The sequence below is a fragment of the Poromitra crassiceps genome (assembly GCF_964638095.1).
Source record: "Poromitra crassiceps genome assembly, chromosome: 29".
Taxonomy (NCBI): Eukaryota; Metazoa; Chordata; class Actinopteri; order Beryciformes; family Melamphaidae; genus Poromitra; species Poromitra crassiceps.
This window is the reverse complement of record NC_139641.1, coordinates 15,779,344-15,803,742: the sequence shown is the minus strand read 5'-3', so window position 1 is coordinate 15,803,742 and position 24,399 is coordinate 15,779,344. Positions and strand designations below refer to the sequence as shown.

At 43.1% G+C, this 24,399-nt stretch overlaps 1 protein-coding gene across 2 annotated transcripts in view; it reads left to right on the top strand.

Annotated features, from left to right (window-relative positions):
- Nucleotides 1-24,302, top strand: part of LOC310799992 (discoidin, CUB and LCCL domain-containing protein 1) — a 29,625-nt gene extending 5,323 nt beyond the window's left edge. The window contains exons 2-15 of one of the 2 annotated variants that reach the window (XM_083662593.1): nucleotides 5,585-5,806; nucleotides 7,715-7,852; nucleotides 9,763-9,814; nucleotides 10,853-10,925; nucleotides 11,889-12,022; nucleotides 12,137-12,174; nucleotides 13,959-14,153; nucleotides 14,295-14,407; nucleotides 15,037-15,214; nucleotides 15,355-15,447; nucleotides 16,575-16,668; nucleotides 17,572-17,609; nucleotides 17,758-17,868; nucleotides 22,427-24,302. In XM_083662593.1, the coding sequence (XP_083518719.1) occupies nucleotides 5,585-5,806; nucleotides 7,715-7,852; nucleotides 9,763-9,814; nucleotides 10,853-10,925; nucleotides 11,889-12,022; nucleotides 12,137-12,174; nucleotides 13,959-14,153; nucleotides 14,295-14,407; nucleotides 15,037-15,214; nucleotides 15,355-15,447; nucleotides 16,575-16,668; nucleotides 17,572-17,609; nucleotides 17,758-17,868; nucleotides 22,427-22,902 (1,955 nt within the window). In that variant the 3' untranslated portion in view covers nucleotides 22,903-24,302. Of the gene's footprint in view, nucleotides 1-5,584; nucleotides 5,807-7,714; nucleotides 7,853-9,762; nucleotides 9,815-10,852; nucleotides 10,926-11,888; nucleotides 12,023-12,136; nucleotides 12,175-13,958; nucleotides 14,154-14,294; nucleotides 14,408-15,036; nucleotides 15,215-15,354; nucleotides 15,448-16,574; nucleotides 16,669-17,571; nucleotides 17,610-17,754; nucleotides 17,869-22,426 lie in introns of both variants that reach the window. The other variant, XM_083662592.1, reaches the window with a different exon arrangement.
- Nucleotides 24,303-24,399: the final 97 nt, after the last annotated feature.

Sequence of the window (24,399 nt, the reverse complement as noted above, 5' to 3'; positions counted from 1 at the left end):
TTTTAACACATTGACTGCCAGCCGTTTTTTTTTTACTGTAGGTAGCTTCTGCCAGGCCTTTTTTTGAGGATTCTGGCTCATTTTACAAGAGCCGAGCATAATTTTCTGGTTGGACTTTGTGAACACAAAGTTCAGAAAAGTACTAATAGAATGTGTGCTTTCTCTGTCTAAAAGAGTTAGTTTGTAGAGTTAGTAGTTATGTAGATATTAGCCGTTGAGTACAGCATGGTTTCAGCGTCTGGAAATTTATTCAGAGATAAATGGCTTTTTGTGAAATTCGATAGAAAAGTCACTTTAACCATTCATTTTTGGCATCAGTAAGACCGTCAGACATTCTAAACAATAGTTTTGAACAGTAATTTCCTCCATAACAGCAGGAAACACCCCTCTCATTCAAACTCCTCCCTCCGTGTGTCTTCTCCTCCTTCCTCCTGGCTCTACAGCGGGCGTGTCAGAAGCGCGTTGCTGCTGCCTGCCTGCCTGCCTGCCTGCCTGCCTGCTTGCCTGCGTGCGGACGCTCCTTGTGCGAGTCAAGATGGGCCGGGGAATGCGTGGGCGATGGGCAGATGTTGATTCTGGCCTTTCTGAGGTGTTTCAAAGTGTGTTTCACCTATAATCTATTTTGCAAATCGCTCTCCGCTCTCTGTGTGCTGCTGCCTGCGCGGCCGCTCTCGGGCAAGACAAGTCTGGATTACTGTAAAATCGCCTCGCCATTTCCTTGAATGGCTTGCTCCCGCGGCAGTTTTTTCTTTGATTTCGCTCGTCTGGGGGAGCACTGTCAACACTTAGTGGGTCGGTAAAATAGATTATACACATTCAATACCTCCAATAATTGTATAGGAGACGTAAAAGGGATTGATCAACGCCCCACCGTCAAAAAAAAAAAAACGATTTTTTTTGACGTATCAATACGTCGCTGGCAGTCAACGGTTGGATTCTGCTTGACGTATCAATACGTCGTTGGCAGTTAACACATTGAATGCCAGCCATGTTTTCATTCCTGTAGGTAAGTTGTGCCAGGGGTGTTTTTGACGATTCTGGCTCATTTTACAACAGCCGAGGATTCTTTTCTGTTAAGAATTCATGAACACCAATCATCTAAAAATAACTAATAGAATGTGTGCTTTCTCTGTCTAAAAGAGTTAGTTTGCAGAGTTAGTAGTTATGTAGATATTAGCCGTTGAGTACAGCATGGTTTCAGCATCTGGAAATTTATTCAGAGATAAATGGCTTTTTGTGAAACAGTCACTTTAACCATTCATTTTTGGCATCAGTAAGACCGTCAGACATTCTAAACAATAGTTTTGAACAGTAATTTCCTCCATAACAACAGGAAACACCCCTCTCATTCAAACTCCTCCCTCCGTGTGTCTTCTCCTCCTTCCTCCTGGCTGTACAGCGGGCGTGTCAGAAGCGCTTTTGCTGCTGCCTGCCTGTGTGCCTGCCTGCCTGCTTGCCTGCGTGCGGACGCTCCTTGTGCGAGTCAAGATGGGCCGGGGAATGCGTGGGCGATGGGCAGATGTTGATTCTGGCCTTTCTGAGGTGTTTCAAAGTGTGTTTCACCTATGATCTATTTTGCAAATCGCTCTCCGCTCTCTGTGTGCTGCTGCCGGTGCGCGGCCGCTCTCAGGCAAGACAAGTCTTGAATGGATTACTGTAAAATCGCCACGGCATTTCCTTGAACGGCTTGGTCCCGCGGCAGTTTTTTCTTTGATTTCGGTCGTCTGGGGGAGCACTGTCAACACTTAGTGGGTCGGTAAAATAGATTATACACATTATCTTGCTCCAATAGTGATCTCGAAGATGTAAAAGTTGTTGATTGATGTCCCACCGTCAAAAAAAAAAAATGTTTATGTAAGACGAGTAAACTCGGCTCTGGCACTTAAGCGTTGGATTATGTAAGACGAATTATTTCGGCTATGGCACTTAAGGTGTTAACGTGTTAATGGTATTTTTTTTTTTTTTTTTTTTTTTTTTTTTTTTTTATTGTGTTTTAATGTTTAATTACCATATGTAAGGGTTCATGCACAGAGGGGATTGTCGGGAAAGAGATGGCTGTTTGAGGAAGCTCCCATTTATTAACATTTCAACAAAACAACATAACACAACACCACCTGTGTTGTTTTTTACAGTGCACACAGTGTCATACAGTGTCATACAGTGTGGTGAAAAGAGGGCAAGAGAGGAAATTCAAACTTATTATAGTTATATAGGATTTATAGTTAGAAAGAGTGCTAAAAAAGAGAGTTTTTTTTTTCTTTTTTGAAAAAATCCATAGATAAGCCGCACCGTTATATAAGCCGCAGGGGCCAAAAAAGGCCAAAAAACGGGAAAAAAGCCGCGGCTTATAGTCCGGAATTTACGGTAGTACCACACATTTCTTTATGCTCTTCTCCATACATCTACTTAGTCATCTCTATATCAGCTCAATGTTTTTTACATTCATTAACAAAAATACAAAAATAAATCATAACATGTACATATCTGTAGCTATTAAACCTTGAACTAAGGGATTCCTTGCCCTGCACAATCTCTTATACAAAGTCTGCTCTAATTGGCGCTATATACTCGATCCAATTTTCCCAAATTCCTTTAAACTTATCCTGTTGCAGTCTGATAGAATAAGTCAGCTTCTCCATCACATATATATCATGCATTACTTCAATCCAATCATCAACCCTAGGTGCTTCGGCCTTCAGCCATTTCCTGGTAATCGCTTTCTTACTTGCAATTAACATGATTCTAAATATATGTTTGTCTCCTAATCGCACAAGCCCTTGGTCTACTTTCCCCAAGTATAATACCTCCAATGAGAGTGGAAGATTCACTTTGGTTATTTATGGAATATTTTATATATTTTTTAATATTATTAATTTATATATGGGAGAGGGCTCTGAATAAGCCCACTGGGCTTCCTTTCTCTCCCTGCACTGTCTTTTATTTATTTTTGTGTTCTTGCTTGCCTTTTTTTGTATGGTGCTAATAAAATCAAAATCAAATCAAATCAAATCAAAATATTCCTATTCTTCTTCGCCCGTCCGCATGTCCTCGAGTGCCCACCGCCCGGGTGAGGTCGTCAAAAGGGCCTTTCTGTGTGGAGTTTGCATGTTCTCCCCGTGCCTCCCGGGGGTTTCCTTCATATAGGAACCCCCTTCACAAAAACATGCAATATCCTGGTTGCTAATGTGGTGCCTCCTCTGGTCGTTAAGGGCACCTGTTCAGAGGGAGGGGAACTGGTTGGAATAGCGTGAACCTCCCTCGTGCTATGTCCTACCAGTGAAGCTTCCTCTGTCAGGTGAAAAGAAGCGGCTGACTGACTGCCCATGTCTTGGAGGAAGCATGGAATCATTCTCGGCTCTCCCCAGATCGGCAGAGGATGGAGTAGCAACCAGGATTGAGAAATCAAATGAGCACTAATGGGGGATAAAATGGGATAAAAAATCGGGGGGGGGGGGGGGGGAATAAAAAAATATTCCTATTCTTCAGTAACTTCCAAGTTAACTCCCAAGTAATATTGGGTCCCCGCTCCCATGTTTTGAATCTCCTGTCTCTTCTATTTGGTATGAATTCTGAATCATGTGCAATCCATCTCATCAACCTACTATGTATTGTCAAATTATATTTTTGTTATTATTGTAGACCAAATTTGAATTGATATATCCAGCCATGGATTTACCTCCTCTCGGAGGTGTCTCCTCAATTTATTATCGGCTATTATTCATAGCTTTCAAGGGGCGTTACGTGCTGCCGGGAACGCCCACCTGGCGGTCAAAAAAAAAAATCGCCGCCTCGACTAGTTTCTCACGCTGTGTTTGTTCAGCCAAAATGCCGGATACCTGTTGTGCTATCGGTTGCACTAACCGACGAGGAGACACGCCTGGCTTGTGCTTTTACAGAATCCCGTCGGAGAAAGAAAACTCCGACAGGAGGAGGTTGTGGATTTGTGTGATTAGACGTGGTTCTGGGGAGGGCAAATGGCTTTTTTTCTACCATCAAAGTACACACGTTTTTGCGGCCAACATTTCATCAAAGGTAAGCTCATGTAACGTTAACGGGGTATTTTAATCATTATTGTAACGTTACTTGAGCTTACCTTTGATGAAATGTTGGCCGCAAAGACGTGTGTACAAACGGCTGAACAAACACAGCATGAGAAACTAGTCGACTCAGCTGGCAGTGGAATGAACAAGTATTTTTTTTGACCGTCAGGTGGGCGTTCCCGGCAGCACGTAACGCCCCTTGAAAGCTATGAATAGCCTGGATAGCAACCCCATCTGTTGTCATAACCTCAATTTCTCGGAATCAAATATTTAACACAGTTTATATCCGTCTTATCTAGATGTCTCATCTGTTTATACACGGTCAGTGTCAACATGTTAAACATGCCCTGCTCTGCTGTGCTCAGAGCAGACTGTGTGTGTTGACTCACCTTTCCTGAAATGGAGCCTAACATGAACAGATCTCTTAATACTCTGTGTACTTCATGCCGGTAATGAATGGCCCAAACTGTCTGGGCTAAAATAACGGGTGATTTTGGCCGTGCCCTAAACCTCAAGCTGCTGCTCAGCTGATCATAACACCCACACGACACCACCACGGGACGTCTTTGTCAGCAAAGATCAGAGTTAGTCAAGAATGATCCTTCCTGCTATTTAACAGCTATGACAAATACATACCAACGTGTTTGAACAGGGTTTTTACACAGTGTCAGAAAGAACACGCTGCATTTTAGCATCCAAATGGTCAAGTCTGGCGCCTGATTGTACAAAATAAAGGGCTATTATATGAAGGTTTCATTCCAAAATCAGAATCAGAATCAGATTCAGAAAGACTTTAATGATCTCCGGGGGGAAAATTGGACAGGTTACAGCAGCTCGCACTCAGAACACACATGGCATAAAATAAAACAGTAGTAAAATGCGATAAAGTAAGCAAAAATAAAGTAGAGTAAGTAGAGTAAAGTATAATAAAGTATAATATAAAGTATAATAAAGTAGAATGTACATTACGTGTCAAATTGCAGTTATTGCACACTGGAATTATATTAAGTCAGCTTGCCCATTACACGTGGCTCAGCTAAGGCACAGTTAACCTGTCTGTCTGTCTGTCTGTCTGTCTGTCTGTCTGTCTATCTATCTATCTATCTACCTAACTACCTACCTACCTACCTACCTACCTACCTACCTACCTACCTATCTATCTATCTACCTGTTTGTCTGTCTGTCTGTCTGTCTGTCTGTCTGTCTGTCTGTCTGTCTGTCTGTCTACCTACCTATCTATCTATCTATCTATCTATCTATCTATCTATCTATCTATCTATCTATCTATCTATCTATCTATCTATCTATCTATCTATCTATCTACCTACCTATCTATCTATCTATCTATCTATCTATCTATCTATCTATCTTTGCAACTGAGAAAATCACTGTTAAAATGACAAATCAGAATCAGAATTCTTTTATTTGCCAAGGTACGTTTTCACATACTCGGAATTTGTCAAATGTTTTATATGAAACGGTTTCATAATAATACGTCTTTTTTCACCATTTCTCCAACATTTCACCATCTCTCCACCTGTCAGGTAATGGCTGCGGGCACACAGTGCTGGGCACAGAGTCTGGGACCCTGGCCTCTCAGAACTACCCGGGCACCTACCCCGTGGACACCTGGTGCAGGTGGAGGCTCCGGGTGCTGCCGGGCCGGACGCTGCGCCTGCTGTTTGGGGACTTGGACATCGAGAGCAGCCCGGACTGCAGCAACGGCTCTCTGCTGATCACAGCCCACAGCGGAGCAGCCAGCCTGGGTGAGCTTTTCTTCACATGCAGTGGAACACTGACTACGTTTACATGCACACAATATTCCACTATTATTCGGAAAATGCCAATATTCTGAATTTGATAAGGGTCGTGTAAACAGCATATTCCAGTTGCATTTTCCGAATTTGCCCTTTTTCAGAATTTAGCATTTTCCGATTAAGACATCTGGGTTATTCCAGTATTATTCGGGTTTTCGGAGGATTCTTTGATCATGTATACAGCGCATTCGGAATATGCGTCTCAATCAGGGTTTTTACCGCAGTTTGCGACGCATGTTGCCTGTTTGCGGTCAACTGATGTGTGCTAGAAAGCGCTAGAAGAGGCGATATAATCATAATAATCCATCATCTCTGGCATGCAAAAAGAAAAGCCCACATTTCTGATCGGGAGGAGATGAGAAACATCGATTTGAAGAGAGAGAGAGAGTAGCCTATAGTGCCCAGTGCCCACGGAAGTCCACAATGCTTGCGAGCCTGCGAGGTAATAACGTAGGCTACTAGCCTACTTTTTCTGAAAGACTTGGATGCGCAACACCAAACTTTTCAGCAGCAAGCTCCTGAAATGGACCAAGTGATGCTCGTAAGAATAGTGCTGCTCTGTTTATTCTCAACAGAAAAACTCTGTGGCTCCGCCTACCTGCATCTCTCTCTCTCCCCCCTCACGTGTCGGGGAGGGCGAGCTACGGCTGCATGCAAACGGGAATATTAGTGGATTATTCATTTAGTCGGAATATTGTCATTTTCCGAATATGGGCAAAAAGCGGAATATTGTGCGCATGTAAACGTAGTCATCGATGGCTGATTGTCCAGACGTTTTGGACATGACAGAAGTGTCCTCATGTCTTCCATGATCCTCGTCTAATACAGACTATGATTCTCTCTGGTGAACTTCTCTGAACATGATTGTAGCTTTACACACAGAAGATGCCATTCATCTGACGCAGGAGACAAACCACATTTCACAACAGACGCATGACTTCCAACCATCAAGTCATATCTTGAGGGCGCGAAGATTTGACAACACACCAAAGATATGATGATGGCGTGGCAGATCCAGGAGATAGAACTGTTCAGTGTTTATGATCAGATTCCAAAAGCCCGAGCCTAGCTCCTGATTTGTTCGTTTGTCACTGCAGGACAGCTGTTCTTACAAGCATATTTTCTGCGTCTCATCGAGTGTCAAGTTGTAGTTATGAGATAGAAACATGACAAGAAATCATTGAGTGACTGACTGGTAGTACATACAGTACGCTGATATTTTGGGCAAAAAATGAACACTGGTCTTATTTCTCCCCGTCTGATTCAATCAAAAAAATGTGTTCTAATTTCCAGAGTCGAGCACGTTCTGTGGTTCTGTGAGTGTGTGTGTGTGTGTGTGTGTGTGTGTTAGGGCTGTGAATCTTCACTGGCCTCATGATTCGATTACGATTCAGAGGGCTACGATTCGATTCAATTACGATTATCGATGCATCTCAATTCATCTTCAATCGATGCATCACTTTTTTCCCCAATACATGATTTATTTTTTCTCACTGTGTGGCTACTTTTAAAATAAAAGTGCATTTGGAATTGCATTGTATTATGATCCATAATTTAAATAAACAACTGCATGTACTTCCATTATATTTGATTCGATTATTATTATTATTATTATTATTATTATTATTTTAATAATCGATTTTTGACATTTGTGAATCGATGCAGAATCGTGCAGGTCCGCATCGCGATGCATCTTATAATCGATTATTTTTGACACCCCCAGTGTGTGTGTCTGTTTGTGTGTGTGTGTGAGAGGGGGGGGTGCGTACATACTGTATATATTTGTAAGTAAGCTTGAAGAGTTGTGTGTGTATTTGTGTTCTAATGAATGCTGTATGTGGGTCTGTGTGTTCACAGGTCCACTGTGTGGGACTCTGGCTGCGTCAGAGAAGAACGTGACGCTTAACAGCAATGAAGTGACCATCGTGTTCAGGTCGGGTCGGCACCGCTCAGGACGAGGCTTTCTGCTGTCATACGCCACAGACCAGCACCCAGGTACCACACCTCCCTCACACAACACCACACCACACCAGGTACCACACCTCCCTCCCTCTGATGGAAGCAGCGCTGCTCAGCTATTTGTGACTGGTTGATTCCTATTTGTTAACATGCATTTTCTGCAATCTGATTGCAATCTGATTGCAATCTGATTGCAATGGTTGATTGCAAATGGTTGTCCTTTCAATCCGCATAAAGTTGCTGTATCCAGATTGAGAGGACACATTGCATTTACACTTGTGTTCAATGTGTACACAATGCATCCCTGACCACCTCCGGAGGTGGTTTGGCCGATCAGATTGCAATCCTTCTTCAATGCGTTTTGGGGGTGTTTACACCTGTACTTTCAAGTGATAAAACACAATGTGATCACAGAAAACGCATGTTAACGCCAGGTGTAAATGGCCTCTTTGTTTATTTTATTTTTTTTAAATTGACAACCGGTCCGCGACTTTTTCTCCCATCTATCTACCGGTCCGCAGCACAAAAAAGGTTGGGAACCCCTGACTTATATAACCAAGTGGACTTGTGTCATCTTTAGCTGGATGGTATGCTGTACTACTTAGACATAGTTCCCTCTCCTCTGACTGAAGTGCTCTGTATGTATCCTAGTTTCCTGTTTGGGACTGAGTTGTTCATGAGAGTGTGCAGTGTGCGGAGCGACCGAGCGAGGCCTGTCTGCGGGGACATACAGACGGCTCTGTGTGACGCGTGATCGCTCACTGTACTCGTGGACGGGGGACACAGTCACAGCAACAAAGAGCTTAGTCACATCGACAGTGACGAGCGCTTGTCCCCCCAATATAGCGTCTCACACAGCCTCTGGCTCTGTGTGTGTTGTGTACTCACTTTGTGTACCAGGGACGCGACGATATATCCATCCCACATTTTTGCAATACAAAAATGTGACAATATGTATCATCGATAGGGCTGGGTATCGCCACTGACTTCCCGATACGATGCGATTCCGATACACAAGGCCCACAAGTCGATACGATTTCCGATAAGATACGATTCGATATCGATATTTTAGTTACAATACCAGTTTTGCTTTGATAATGGAAGAGATTCTCAAATAACTAATGCTGTAAATTGTACAAGGAACCCGCTAACCTGGTGCATTATTAAAACATATTAATATTTACATTAAGAACTGACCATAAAGCAAGCAGTTACATCATGTCATTCTTTTTTATTTAAACATGACCAACATAGTCATTCAACATCTTATCTTTCTTTACAGTCTTCTGTCTCTTTCTTTACAGTCTTCTGTGAGAAGCCAAACAAATTTAGATTTCCACTATACAACAGAATCATTGAACAGCAGCATGTTGTAAACAGTGTTTCATAAAGTATAAATGCTTTATCAATAATATAAAATAAAATAAAATACAGCTCATGAACATTTCCAGTTCACAAACATTATAGTGCAAACAGATTTGAGGTCTGTACATCTGGCTCATGGTGCATGCACAATGCACATGTAGCCTACAGTATTTATCTTTTTGTTTCAACTACAAACATAAATAAACGTCAACTTGAAACTATGTTTTAACTACCACACACAGCCTATAGCCTATGTTTATTTAAAAACAAAAAAAACGTTTTTTTTATTTTTTATATCGATCCTGGGATTTATGTATCGATACTTGTTCCTTCACATGAATATCGATTCAATATCGATATATCGATTTTTTTAACCCAGCCCTATTGTTATTCTGCACAGTCAGACTTTGTTGCCAGTGACTTTTATTGATGACATCGTATCACAGTTGCATCGAATGGTGAAACCCGTATAGCGTTAACGAATCGTCTCGTTCGATAAGCAAGATATTGAGTCCACCTGTGCACACGTTTCAATTCATTCTCAGGAGTGTTCATGTTCATGTCTTCTCTTCTTATTACAGAGTTGATCTCTTGTCTACAACGAGGATCTCATTTCATCTCACAGCTTTTCAGGTAAGTGGTTTCACGTCTTCATTCACTGTCCTGCCTCTCACGTGTCACTGTGCTGTTCCTCGGTGTGTAGGGCTGGGTATTGGTTCAAATTTCAAGAATCGATTCGATTCCGATTCACAAGGTTCCGAATCGATTAATCCCCATTCGATTCGATTCGATTCGGATTCGATTAATTTCAATATTGATTTGGTTAGTGATACTAAAACATGTTTTTTTTAGCTGTAACCTGAATTACATGACTGTCCAGTTATGTAACACAGGGGTTCCCAACCTTTTTTGCGCCAAGGACCGGTAGATACATGGGGAAAAAAAGTTGCGGACCAGTTGTCAATTTTAATGGTTTTAGTTACACATATATTTACTCACAAAGGGTAAATAACAGCCTTTTCATCTGTCAATAAAGACGCTTTCACAATTATGCAGTGATTTGATTTCAGCCTATATCATTTCTAAAAGTAGATATTAATGATCAAACATTTCCATTTATGTAGCCTACAGTATTTATGTTTTTGTTTAAACTACAAACATAAATAAACGTCAACTTGAAACTGTTTTAACTACCACACACAGCCTATAATATTATAGCCTATGTTTATAAAAAAAAAGAAAGAAAAATCGATCTCTGGACATATGAATCGATATCAAAGGATTAAAATAAAAATCGATTAAAAATCGGAGAATCAATTTTTTTTTAACCCAGCCCTATCGGTGTGTACTGTCCTGTCTCTCACATGATGTCACTGTGCTGTTCCTCAGTGGGTACTGTCCTGTCTCTCACATGATGTCACTGTGCTGTTCCTCAGTGTGTACTGTCCTGTCTCTCACGTGATGTCACTGTGCTGTTCCTCAGTGTGTACTGTCCTGTCTCTCACATGATGTCACTGTGCTGTTCCTCAGTGTGTACTGTCCTGTCTCTCACATGATGTCACTGTGCTGTTCCTCAGTGGGTACTGTCCTGTCTCTCACGTGATGTCACTGTGCTGTTCCTCAGTGTGTACTGTCCTGTCTCTCACGTGATGTCACTGTGCTGTTCCTCAGTGTGTACTGTCCCGCCGGCTGTAAGAACGTGACAGGGGACATTTGGGGGAACTCTGAACAGGGCTACAGAGATGTAAGTTGCACCACCTGTGATCTTCAGCACTGCCTTTTCATTCGGCTGCATGTGAAGATGTGTCAGAGGCTAGATCAGGGGTGGGCAACTATTTTTCATGGGGGGCCACATGAGAAACCCAGATTGTTGCCGGGGGCTGAACAAATATTGTCATGCCGTAACCCAGGTACTTTGATGATAGAGAGGGCCACAAAAAAAAATCTGCATTTCCAGGTTTTGCTGAGGGCCGAACGGCGCCAGCGCGAAAAATTTGGGGCATTTGAAGTCAGGTTTAGAGGAATAACTCATTTTAAATTAACAGTTGTGATGTCATTATTCAGTCTTAAACACCAATATTTGATCCTTTTCTCACTCACTCCTATGTCACCACCTGCTCTCCCTGCAGGGCTTGAAATTAACTTTTTTGACCACCTGCCAATATGACTGCTAGATTTTAAAGTTACCAGCCAATTAGAATTTCCACTAGCCAAAATGTTTTTCTTGAAATAAATCAGAATATGAGTGGGTTCATTTAAGCATAAGTATCAGTAAGTGGCCTGGGATTCTCAAAGCCTGGGTTGAGGGTCACACAAGAACAAAAATGCACTCTTGAAGCTAAATAAATCCAAAACCAACGAGTTAATTATTTAAATGTTTACTTCAATGTAGAACAGCCATTTCTTACACATGAGATTACTTTTAGCCTTTTAGTCATAAAGATTATTGAAAGATATTCCATATTCCAGACTGAAATGTTATAACAGAAGTGGAGTATTGGCCAGAATGACATGAACATTTGGAAACTTATTCAGCCGGTATCTTGCATGTTGCGTTCAGGTGCACTGTAAAAAATATATATATATATGTGTGCAGCCCGCGGGCCGTATTTTGCCCATGTGTGGGCTAGAGGAATCATCAGGGCTAGCTGTAGCTGCTAATGAAATTGATCAGGGAAAATGTCTGGACGTGTCTCCTCTCCTCCAGACATCAGTGCTGTGTAAGTCTGCGCTCCATGCTGGAGTGGCCTCTGACGATCTGGGAGGAACCGTCACTGTGACCCGTGGGAGAAGCCTCACACGCTATGAGTCCACCTTCGCCAACGGAATCCTGTCCAAGATGTGCGTTTGCTGTTACTATAAATACATCTAAACTCTACATTTTTCATAATGAAGCTGTGCTTTGTTTTTGACTGGATGAGCTTACTGACTGTTTTGCTCATCATCTTTTCACAGGGGACCGTTATCTGAAAAGAAGCTGCTCTTCAGTCGAGGTATGACCGTTTTTTTTTAAGCAAATCTTCAGATATAATTCACTCTTTCCACCGAAATAGTCGTATATCTAGAGCTCAACAGTCACGTGACTTTCCGTGACGTCTCCCGGTCCCGGAAGCGAATTCCTCATTCATTTTCTCCATAGACATTTTGAAAAAATCCTTATATAACGAGTTTTAAGGCTGGAACCAAACCAACCAGTGACCTACTGAATCATGAGTGACCATAAAACATTTCACTTGGAGGGAAAATAAAAATGGGGAGATCCCATTTTTTTTTTTTTTTTTTCCCCCCCTATGGACAAAATGAATCGGGAATTCACTTCCGGGACCGGGAGACGTCACAGAAAGTCACGTGACTGTTGAGCTCTAGAGATCTCAGTGAGATGCCACCAAAAAGTCTTTTCTATTGTGATGTGTCATGTGATGCGTCATGTGATGCGTCATGTGCAGTGTTGGGGGTAACTCATTACAAAAGTAACATATTACATGTAATATATTACTTTTAGCAGTAACTCAGTAATATAACTTATTACTTATAGGATTTCAGTAATATTATACCAGTTACTTTGTCAAGTAACTCAAGTTACAAATTGAGGTATTAAAAAAGCACATATTTAAAAAAGATACAATCATTTCCTAATCAAACTGTGTTTTTATGCAAATAACCACTATAGATGACATTAACGAAAGGAAGGAAAAGAATAACATTTAGAATTTAGGATTGTTTACACTGACTTCAAGATGGTTGAAATTATTTTTCGGGATGGTTTCGGGGCGGCGATGTCATTCTGCTGCTACTGTTGTTTTGGTAAAAGTAATGCAAAAGTAGTGTAATAAGTAACGAGTTACTCTACACAGACAGTAATATTGTAAAGTAACTTATTACTTTCAAATGAAAGTAACTAGTAATATGTAGTACAGGGGTGGGCAATTATTTTTCATGGGGGGCCACATGAGAAACCCAGATTGTTGCCGGGGGCCGAACAAATATTGTCATGCCGTAACCCATGGATGGGTAACTTTGATGATAGAGAGGGCCACAAAAATATCCTCGCTACCAGGTTTTGCTGAGGGCCGAACGGCACCAGCGTGAAAAATTTGGTGCATTTGAAGCCAGGTTTAGAGGAATAACTCATTTTAAATTAACAGTTGTGATGTCATTATTCAGTCTTAACCACCAATACTTCATCCTTTTCTCACTCACTCCTATGTCACCACCTGCTCTCAGGGCTTGAAAATAACTTTTTTGACCACCTGCCAATATGGCTGCTAGATTTTAAAGTTACCAGCCAATTAGAATTTCCACAAGCCATGTTTTTCTTGAAATAAATCAGAATATGAGTGGGTTAATTTAAGCATAAGTATCAGTAAGTGGCCTGGGATTCTCAAAGCCTGTGTTGCGGGTCACACGAACAAAAATGCACTCTTGAAGCTAAATAAATCCAAAACCAATGAGTTAATTATTTAAATTTTTAATTCAATGTAGCCTTTTAGTCATAAAGATTATGAAAGATATTCCATATTCCAGACTGAAATGCTATAACAAAAGTGGAGTATTGGCCAGAATGACATGAACATTTGGACACTTATTCAGCGGGTATCTTGCATGTTGCGTTCAGGTGCACTGTGTGTGTAATTTTTTTTTTTTTTTTTTTTTTTTTTTTCAATTCCATCGCGGGCCGTAGTTTGCCCATGTATGATGTAGTATATTTTGAAAGTAACTTGCCCAACACTGGTCATGTGATATGTCATGCTGACGAGCCCTTGTCCACCTTCAACAGAATGCAACAGCAACCTGGCTGTTTCTGCTTTAAACGCCTCGTCTTTCTGGGAGAACACGGACAGTCGAGAGCGCGTAACGTACTGGTCCCCCGGAAACATGGGTTCTGGTGGAGAGTTCCCACCCTGGGCAGCAGGCAATAATGACCCCAATCCCTGGCTGGAGCTGGAGCTGATTGAGAAAAGCACAGTCACCGGTTAGTTACAAGGTGGAAAAAGTCAATCCACTCAATTCAAAACACTGCTTCAGCTCAGTTTCAGCATCAGATCAACACCTGAAGCCACCACTCCTATTGTCTCAGATGTTGCATTGAAAACCACATGCTCTGTCTTCTCAGGAATCAGAACGATGGGATCGAACGAGCTCTACGTGGAATCCTACGTTCTTCTTTTCAGTAAAGACGGAAAGAATTGGAAGCTGTATAAAGGTGCGCTCGGCAAAGAGAGAAAGGTATGTGTTGTGTTGCACTTTTTTCCCACATTGCTGAGGGCCCAACAGTCCAGAGCTGATATAGCTGCCTCCTGCCTGTGGGAGGCAGTAGAACTGAGAAGTGATTTTCTAAGGCCATGTTCACATTACAGGCAAATCTGATTTGCTGATAAAGTCATTAATCATCATTATCTTGATTGGTTTCCCAAATCTGATTTGGGAGTGTGTCCACACTGCCACAAATCTGATTCTCAAGTCGGATCTGTGTGTCCAGACCTAAACAGCCTATCTGCATGGGTTGCTATGGTAACGACGTGGGCGTCAGTAAATACGTACGTTGGTGACGTGGTTTTCCTGCGCAGAAGCATTTGATGACGAGTTGCGAGTGACGTTCAAATCAGATTTGGTGGATCTGCGCGTCCGCACTCAAGTCACATCAGTCGAAAGCAGATTGGAAACTACCTCCTGTGGTTTGAGACAAGTGACACAAATCAGACTTGGAGCATCCAGACTCATAAAACCAGTCTGGATAAAGTCATTAATAGGTCACTAAAGTTCACAAATCAGATTTGGCCTCCTAGTCTGAACATGGCCTTGTGAAGCCTGTGTTGTCTGTGAATGAGTAACTTGGCCCTAAATGCTGTCCTTAGGTGTTTGAGGCGCATTCTGACGGCCATCTCAGCGTCCTCAACAGCCTGTTTCCTCCTGTGGTGGCTCGCTTCGTCCGGCTGCGTCTGCTGAGCTGGCACGGAGGCCGAGCCTGGGCTCAGGTGCACGTCCTGGGCTGTGCCGTGGCCAGGGTCACTCCCAGGTCCCGCTCCTCTGGAGGTGGGGTCACCAAGTCACAAGTCACACAAGTTGATCTAGAATTCACTCCTCCTCTTTAGTAGGATTTTGTCTCGCATTTGTGTCCTCATGTCCAATACGCTTGATATTATGATGTCCCTGTCCTGCTACTGGTCCTACAGAATCTCCCTCCCTCAAAGTCGACGTCAGTAGTACAACGCGCCCCAGCTCCACTCCCACAGAGGGCCCCGTTTTTGTGAAGGACACAAGACTGAGTAAGTAACCTGATCACAAACTGTCTTTCATCTGCACCATAAATGCTACGGGTGCACAGATCGCTTGGCACGCAATCTGTATCGGCCGATTTTGACCTCAAATATGCGATCGGCTGATTGCAGATATTTCTTTATATAAAAATAGAAAAAAATAGAAAAAATCGATCTCTGGACATATGAATCGATATCAAAGGATTAAAATAAAAATCGATTAAAAATCGGAGAATCGATTTTCTTTAACCCAGCCCTATCGCTAAAAATAATCGACCAAAATAACGTTTCCAAACTTTTTTTGAGAAGTTTATATATCGGTGATCGGTAATCGGTGATCGGTCGATGATCGGTTGGGCAGATATTTCCAATAGGCGATCGGCAATCGGTGATCGGTGGCAAAAAACGTGATCGGTGCACCCCTAATAAATGCTCATTGAAAATGAATGCCCCTCTTATGGAAACTGTTACGTATGCTTTTATCATCGTATATTAGGAGTTAGCACCTCATCGTACTTGATTTGATTTGATTGAATTGGATTATTTTCTATTTTTTTCTATTGTGAACGAGGGAGAAATTTCCACCAGACCAGGGTTGTAGGTGGCAAGGGGGACTTTGTTTTTTCTGTCTGTCTTTCCTATGTGCATCGGTTTATGGAAAACATGGCTATTGTGCTTCAGTAGAATAATCTCAAAATATAAATGAATCAATAAATCTATCTCAGTATAGATATCAAAGGTCCTTCAATAAATCTATCTCAGTATAGATATCAAAGGTCCTTCAATAAATCTATCTCAGTATAGATATCAAAGGTCCCTTCTATAACAGCAATGCACATTCACATTATATAATAATAACAATAAACTTTATTTATATAGCACTTTTCAAAACACAGTTACAAAGTGCTTTACAATAAAAAACAGGCAAGACAATTTAAAATGCACAATGAATAAAACAGGATAAAAACCACATAAATGACCATTAAAAGCCAAAAATGAATCACATTAAGAACAGAAAATAAAATGACCTAAAATGTTTACATTGTTTACATTGTAGTGAACTGCATTCCTTCCTCTGTCTTAACTATTTACTTACTCTGATAAGCACTCTCATTGGTTGACTTCTCCCCCTTTAGGCTCCAGTCAGCCAGTAATAGTGGCAGTGGGCGTGGTCCTGGGGCTGATCATGTGTGCCAGTTGTCTGTTGGCTGGAGTCTGGTGGAAGCGAAGGTACAGTAGTGTAGTAACTGTCCACACATGTAGTAACTGTCCCCACATATAGTAACTGTCCCCACATGTAGTAACTGTCCACACATGTAGTAACTGTCCCCACATATAGTAACTGTCCACACATATAGTAACTGTCCACACATGTAGTAACTGTCCCCACATATAGTAACTGTCCCCACATGTAGTAACTGTCCACACATGTAGTAACTGTCCACACATGTAGTAACTGTCCCCACATATAGTAACTGTCCCCACATGTAGTAACTGTCCACACATGTACCACACATGTAGTAACTGTCGAAGGCCGAAATTATATTCTCTAAATACTATTGGCAAGAAAAGTTTATTTTCATCTACACACAAAAGCATACATTCTTATACATCAACCCTGTTACCATTCTAGGGTAACAGGGTTGATTTACAAAGCACATTTCTAAAACCCAATGCACTGATAGTGTATTAATATAGATTAGTAGACCTATAGTCAGTAACATCAACACACTTTAACCTACCTATCAGTTTAATAAATAGAAACCCATAATATTTAGGGATGAAACTGTAAAAACATGTATATATTCTCTAAATACTATTGGCAAGAAAAGTTTATTTTCATGTACACACGAAAGCATACTTTTGTCAACCCTGTTACCCTAGAATGGAAACAGGGTTGACGAAAAATGTTGTTGGCAGCCATTACTAGCCATCTGGTAAAGGTGCTAACACCACATGGTGTGCATTCATGAGAGGCCGAAATTATCTTATATACAGTATCTACATTTAAAATTCCAAACAAATCACTTTTTAATGTATGCTTTATATCACAGTGATGCCCCAGCATTGACAGAACACAGTGTGTTAATGGTACAATAATGAGTATTTGTAATCCTCTTATTGTCCATATAGGAAAAAAGGTGCACAAATGAAGAATTCCTTACCCAAAGGTAAGCCACGTGCTCTTTAGCCATTTTCCAAAGTGTTCAACTCCTCTGTTAGGAAGCCTCTGACAGAGTGTGTGTGTGTGTGTGTGCGTGTGTGTGTGTGTGTGTGTGTGTGTGTGTGTGTGCGTGTGTGTGTGTGTGTGTCCAGTAGGTTGTCAGAGTTTCCAGGGGAAGAGTCTGCCCTGCAGCCCACAGTCAGAGCTTATCTCCTACCCTCTGGAGAGAAGTGTCCACGACGCGCTGCCTAACCCCCCTCTCAATGGTATGACCCGCGCCAGACACTTTGGCTACGTTCACACAGCACATCCTTAGTGCTTGAATCTAATCTTTTCCCCCCTAAGTGTCTTTCTCATGACTGTGTGAACAGCACAAGTCACATTGAAAGTGACTTTTTTTAAAGACGACCTGGGCTACTTTCAAATGTGGAAAAACATCGGATTCGAATCTGATGTTTTGGAATGTGACTCCGGTGTGAACAGACATCTGGCCCATATCTGACTTAATGCTTCAATGTGACTTTTACGTCATTTGTCACTATTCTGTGCTGGCGGGAGGAGGGAGGACCAAGCGGGTAGATTGTGATTACAAACATGGAAGACAGCTGTGAGGGAGCTAATCAGTGGAGGGACAGTGAGGTTTTAGACCTTAGAAGTATTAGCAAGAAGTAGCAGCTATTGCTCCACAAAATGCCATCATTAAAATGTTGGCTCTCTTCCTCCTCCTCCTCGCTATCATCTGCTCCTGTATTCACTGGCTTCCACTGCACAATAACTTGTAAATTAAACCGTAAACAACAGATGAAACAACATCGTCAGCTACCACCATGTTTACTGCTGTCTTCTTCCGGGTTTATGTAGAACAGCAGTGTGCTGCGTGTGACGTTATAGTTGTTCTTCTGTGTATGCGAGTCACTTCAGGGCCCATGACCTGTTCACACTGGAGTCTGATATGGGCCACTTTTAACACGTTCACTGCCAATGACGTATTAACACATTGAATGCCAGCCATGTTTTCATTCCTGTAGGTAAGTTGTGCCAGGGGTGTTTTTGACGATTCTGGCTCATTTTAGAACAGCCGAGGATTCTTTTCTGTTAAGAATTCATGAACACCAATCATCTAAAAATAACTAATAGAATGTGTGCTTTCTCTGTCTAAAAGAGTTAGTTTGCAGAGTTAGTAGTTATGTAGATATTAGCCGTTGAGTACAGCATGGTTTCAGCGTCTGGAAATTTATTCAGAGATAAATGGCTTTTTGTGAAACAGTCACTTTAACCATTCATTTTTGGCATCAGTAAGACCGTCAGACATTCTAAACAATAGTTTTGAACAGTAATTTCCTCCATAACAACAGGAAACACCCCTCTCATTCAAACTCCTCCCTCCGTGTGTCTTCTCCTCCTTCCTCCTAACAGCGGGCGTGTCAGAAGCGCGTTGTGCTGCCTGCCTGTCTGTCTGCGTGCCTGCCTGCCTGCTTGCCTGCGTGCGGGGACGAGTCTGAAATGGATTACTGTAAAATCGCCAAGCCATTTCCTTGAATGGCTTGCTCCCGCGGTGTGTGTGTGTGTGTGTGTGTGTGTGTGTGTGTGTGTGTGTGTGTGTGTGTGTGTTCGCGCGTTGCTCCGCGGCTCTGGGGGGGAGGGGATCTCTGTCCATTCTGTGTGTGTGTCTCCGGGCTCCTGACTGTAAAATCGCCAAGCCATTTCCGCGGGAGGCGGCTGCTTTTCGTGTACGGGTCCCGTGGCTGTGGCTTCTCTCTGTATCTGTCGCCACTTAGTGGTCGGTAAAATAGATTACACACATGCTCTTGCTCCTATAGTTATCTCGAAGATGTAAAAGGGGTTGATTGATGTCCCACCGTCAAAAAAACATGTAAGACGAGTTAGGTCGTCCTTGGCACTTAAGCGCTGGATTATGTAAGACGAGTTAGGTCGTCTCTGGCACTTAATGTGTTAATACGTCAAAAATAATCCAACGGTTGACTGCCAATGACGTATTAATACGTCAAAAAAATGAATTTTTTTTTTTTGACCGTGGGATGTGCATCTAACCCTTTTACATCTCTTATATAATTATTGGAGCCACCGAACGTTTACAACCCATTCCACCGACCCCACTAAGTGGCGACAGTGCCCTCCTGACTAGAGGAAGGCAAGCAAAAAGCAGCCATTCTCATGAAAATGGATGGGGGAAAACGCTTTCGTTTTCGCGCTGATTGCTGGCGATGCGGGATTGCAAATTTGCATAATAGATTACAGGTGGAACACACTTTGAAACACGCAGCATAAATATGACCAGAATCGCAAAAGCTTCTCTCAACCAAAACTCCAAGAAGCGAGTGAGTCCATCCAGACTTCCTCAAACAGCGGCCGCGCAGACAGGCAGCAGCAGCAGCAAAGCAGTGAGACTGGTGACAAGCTTGTGACGGCCGCTGCAGCCAAGAAGAACGCCCACGGAGGGAGGAGTTGGAAGCAGAGGGGGGTTTCCTGCTGTTATGGAGGAAATTACTGTTCAAAACTATTGTTTAGATGTCTGACGTCTTACTGATGCCAAAAATGAATGGTTAAAGTGACTGTTCTATCGAATTTCACAAAAAGCCGTTTATCTCTGAATAATTTTTCTGACGCTGAAACCATGCTGTATTCAACTGCTAATGCTTACATAACTACTAACTCTACAAACTAACTCTTTTAGACAGAGAAAGCACACATTCTATTAGTTCTTTTGAGATATTGTGTGTTCACAAAATCTTAGCAGAAAAGAATCCTCGGGTCTTGAAAGATGAGCCAGAATCCTCAAAAAACCCCTCTGGCAGAAGCTAACTACAGTAAAAAAAAAACGTCTGGCAGTGAATGTGTTAAAAAGTCTGTGTGAACAGCCACACAAAAAAATCAGATGTGAGCAACAAAGTCAGATTCAAGCACTAAGGATGGCTGTGTGAACGTAGCCTTAGTCCTCTTTCACAGAGAGAGACACTGAGAGAAGTCGTGTCATAGAAAAGAAACGACACTGACCTCCGCATCATCTCAACCAGTTATGATATGATATATATATATATATGACGTTTGCCTTTTCTGAGTGGACGAGTGAAGAGTGAAGTGATCAGCTCTTTCCTTCCCTAACAGCCTCTGGCCTCACTGGTCAGTTGGAGGAGCTCAGAGCAAACAGCTTTCTCTTTCTCCGTGGGCGTCCATTCTTCCCCCCGGCTCAGTCCGTCACCCGGCTGCAGTAGAGACATTCCTTTCTTTGGTCCACAGAGAAGAGAAAGCGTCAGAAGGCGCTCTGAAAGAGACCCTTTAACTGGAGCCTCCCCTCTGCCTCCCCCAGCCTCAGGCTACGTTCACACACAGCACCCAAGCCTTGCCTACGCCTTGCCTTTACCCACGCTTTTAAATAGGCGTCCTTTTTAGTCAATGAGGCTGTGTACACAGGGCGCCTCAGCGTGAACCCTGCGTGTACCCACGCCTCGCCTGAGCTGCGCCGATTTTATCCTTTAGGCGTGAGTTCTATTTTCAAGCCGACTAGGCGCGTGAAGGCAGACTTTTTCTGTCAAGTCATGAAGGAAAAACGCGACAATATCCGTGGGAAATGGCAAAGTCAACTGAATTTCAAAATAAAATGGTGTTACTACAACAGTGTTGAGCAGAGAGAGAGAGAGAGAGAGAGAGAGAGAGAGATTGACGGGTGGCTATCACGTGGGGCTTTCTCCCCGTCGGTAAACAAATCTTCAGGAGAGAGAATAGCGACCGAAGAAGCAAGATGGACAATGAAAAGTTAATCCACTTAGTACAACAGCATCCAGTTCTCTATGACAGCAGTCATCCAAGAAGGAGACCTGGTTATACATATCCAGCATCAATAGCACATTAAATATATCCGATTTATTTTACCTACCCATGATAATTCGGGACCACACGTGACCAAAAAAACACTGGGGAGAGAGGAGAGGCGCTTGTGACTCGGCTCAGGTTCAGCGTGGAATAGGCGTGCGGTGTGATCGCAAAAGCGTGTGATAGGTTCACGCCCAGCTCAAGGTATGTAGGCGTAGGCGTGGGTTGAGGCAAGGCAAGGCGTAGGTGCCCTGTGTGAACGTAGCTTCAGCCTACTCTCCCCAACCTCCCCTCTGCCTCCCCCGGCGAGGGGGCCCTTCACTTCAAGTCCAGTGAGAAACAGGACGATGGTCCGATGGTAAAAGACAATCAAAGCCCTCACTAAAGACCATGTAATTAAAAGAGCTCTTGGGCAGGGTCTATGTGCCACACACACACACACACACACACACACACACACACACACACACACACACACACACACACCCCCAACCTCTTCTGCTGGGGCGAGTGGTCTGACTGGGTCTGACTGAGTGAGTGTTCTGCTGCCAGACTCCAACCCTCTGATAGAGACACTGCGTAACGCGTCATCATTCAGAAGCCACGCCCAAGACGGGGGAAAACAGAACCCCCCCTCCAATCCTGGTGTTCTCCTATGTCACGTGCACGGTTGCGTGTTGCACCAAAAAGATCGTATATACGGAAGATGAACACTCCAACTTACTTAAAAACTTGAACTGGCGATTTTTTTTTACATTTGTTGTCTGCGCAGCCCCACCACACAACAGCTTTTAGCTATGTTTAATTCAAGAAAAATGACGCTGTGTGTGGAAATGAACGGAGCTTTCCCCCCCCCCGTGATGGCCGTGGCCTATTTCATGCAGTGTCTCTATTAGAACAGGTGACATTGCAGTGATGATAGCATGACGGTTGTCACTGCATTGCTGATTTGAGTCATTTTTTATATATATATATTTTTTGTTATCTCTCCAGACTATGCTGAGCCAGGCGTCGCATCGATCGGACAGAAGGTGGGGTCGACGTTTCGGCCCGCCGCGGACGGGGGGGGCTACACCACCCCCTTCACCTTCAGCCATTACGACACCCCTGGTAACCTGCCGGAGTACGCCGAGCCACTCCCCCCGGAGCCCGAGTACGCCACTCCGTTCAGTGAGCAGCCCCCCTCAGACTCCTCCGGCCTGCCGAGCCCACCGGGGGGCGCTCACCACAACAACAAGACGACACATGGCCCTCCTCCTATGCCCACGCCCACCACCAGTGGTACCAGGACAACAACAACATCCCCCCACCATGCTCAGTACGACTGCCCCACACACAGAGCCTTGTCCAATGGCTACTGCGCGCCGTCCGTACACGCCGCCGGCCCACGCCCGGCCACCGTCATCTACGCTGAGCCCCAGTCCTCTGACTCATTACTACAGACACACACGTACGAGGAGCCGTTCTGAAGACAGCCAGCTCAAACAGGGGAGAGGAAAGACTCTCTCTCGAGCTAGATTGTGTGTTTGGGGCGGAGTGGCACTTGGTATGTTCTCAAGTGGACGCTGGACTGGGACAATGTTATCCAGACTGTACTAACACTGATAGAGCTGACCTTCCACTTAAGTGATGTACCCCATGTTCCACTAAGTCATGTTCAGGAGTCATTTTGAAACACTAATATGCATAAATGAAGGCAGACTTGTGATCTGAGAGCCATACGGATACAAAGACTTTCTTCCAGGTCTGACAGTTACGCTACGTTCACACAGGGCACCTACGCCTCGCCTTGCCTCAACCCACGCCTACGCCTACATACCTTGAGCTGGGCGTGAACCTATCACACGCTTTTGCGATCACACTGCACGCCTATTCCACGCTGAACCTGAGCCGAGTCACAAGCGCCTCTCCTCTCTCCCGAGTGTTTTTTTTGTCATGTGTGGTCCCGAATTATCATAGGTAAAATAAATCTGATATATTTAATGTGCTATTGATGCTGGATATGTATAACCAGGTCTCCTTCTTGGGTGACTGCTGTCATAGAGAACTGGATGCTGTTGTACTAAGTGGATTCACTTTTCGATGTCCATCTTGCTTCTTCGGTCGCTATTCTCTCTCCTGAAGATTTGTTTACAGACAGGGAGAAAGCCCCACGTGATAGCCACCCGTCAATCTCTCTCTCTCTCTCTCTCTCTCTGCTCAACACTGTTGTAGTAACACCATTTTATTTTGAAATTCAGTTGACTTTGCCATTTCCCACGGATATTGTCGCATTTTTCCTTCATGGCTTGACAGAAGAAGTCTGCCTTCACGCGCCTAGTCGGCTTGAAAATAGAACTCACGCCTAAAGGATCAAATCGGCGCAGCTCAGACGAAGTGTGGGTACACGCAGGGTTCACGTTGAGGCGCCCTGTGTACACAGCCTCATTGACTAAAAAGGACGCCTATTTAAAAGCGTGGTGCAAGGCAAGGCGTAGGCAAGGCTTGGGTGCTGTGTGTGAACGTAGCCTTATACTCTATGCTGCACAAAGAAAATGTAGGTATCGAAATGTCTCAGAGATACTGTTTATTAATGTTACTGTTTTTTACCACAGACTGCACTTTCAGACAACTCAAATACAGCAATGTATGCTTCAGGATAATACTCTATTTAACAGATTCATAGGATCAAAATGCATTGAATATGTATCGGTATCTAACTGTTTGACTTCACAATATATAATTGGCAGGTTGTTGTATAATGAGACAAAACAATAATGTGTTTTTCATAGAACACAATGGAAGCATAGGACATGTTATAACAACAAAGTGGTCGATATGTAATTGCTGTGATTATATATGACCACTAGATGGCTCTGTTGAGCTATAAACATTTCACAACAATGCATTGTCTAATATTTCTCCATTGGTCCTTGGTCCACTGGGGTTTGTCACTGCATTTTAACATACATAATCAAACATGATTT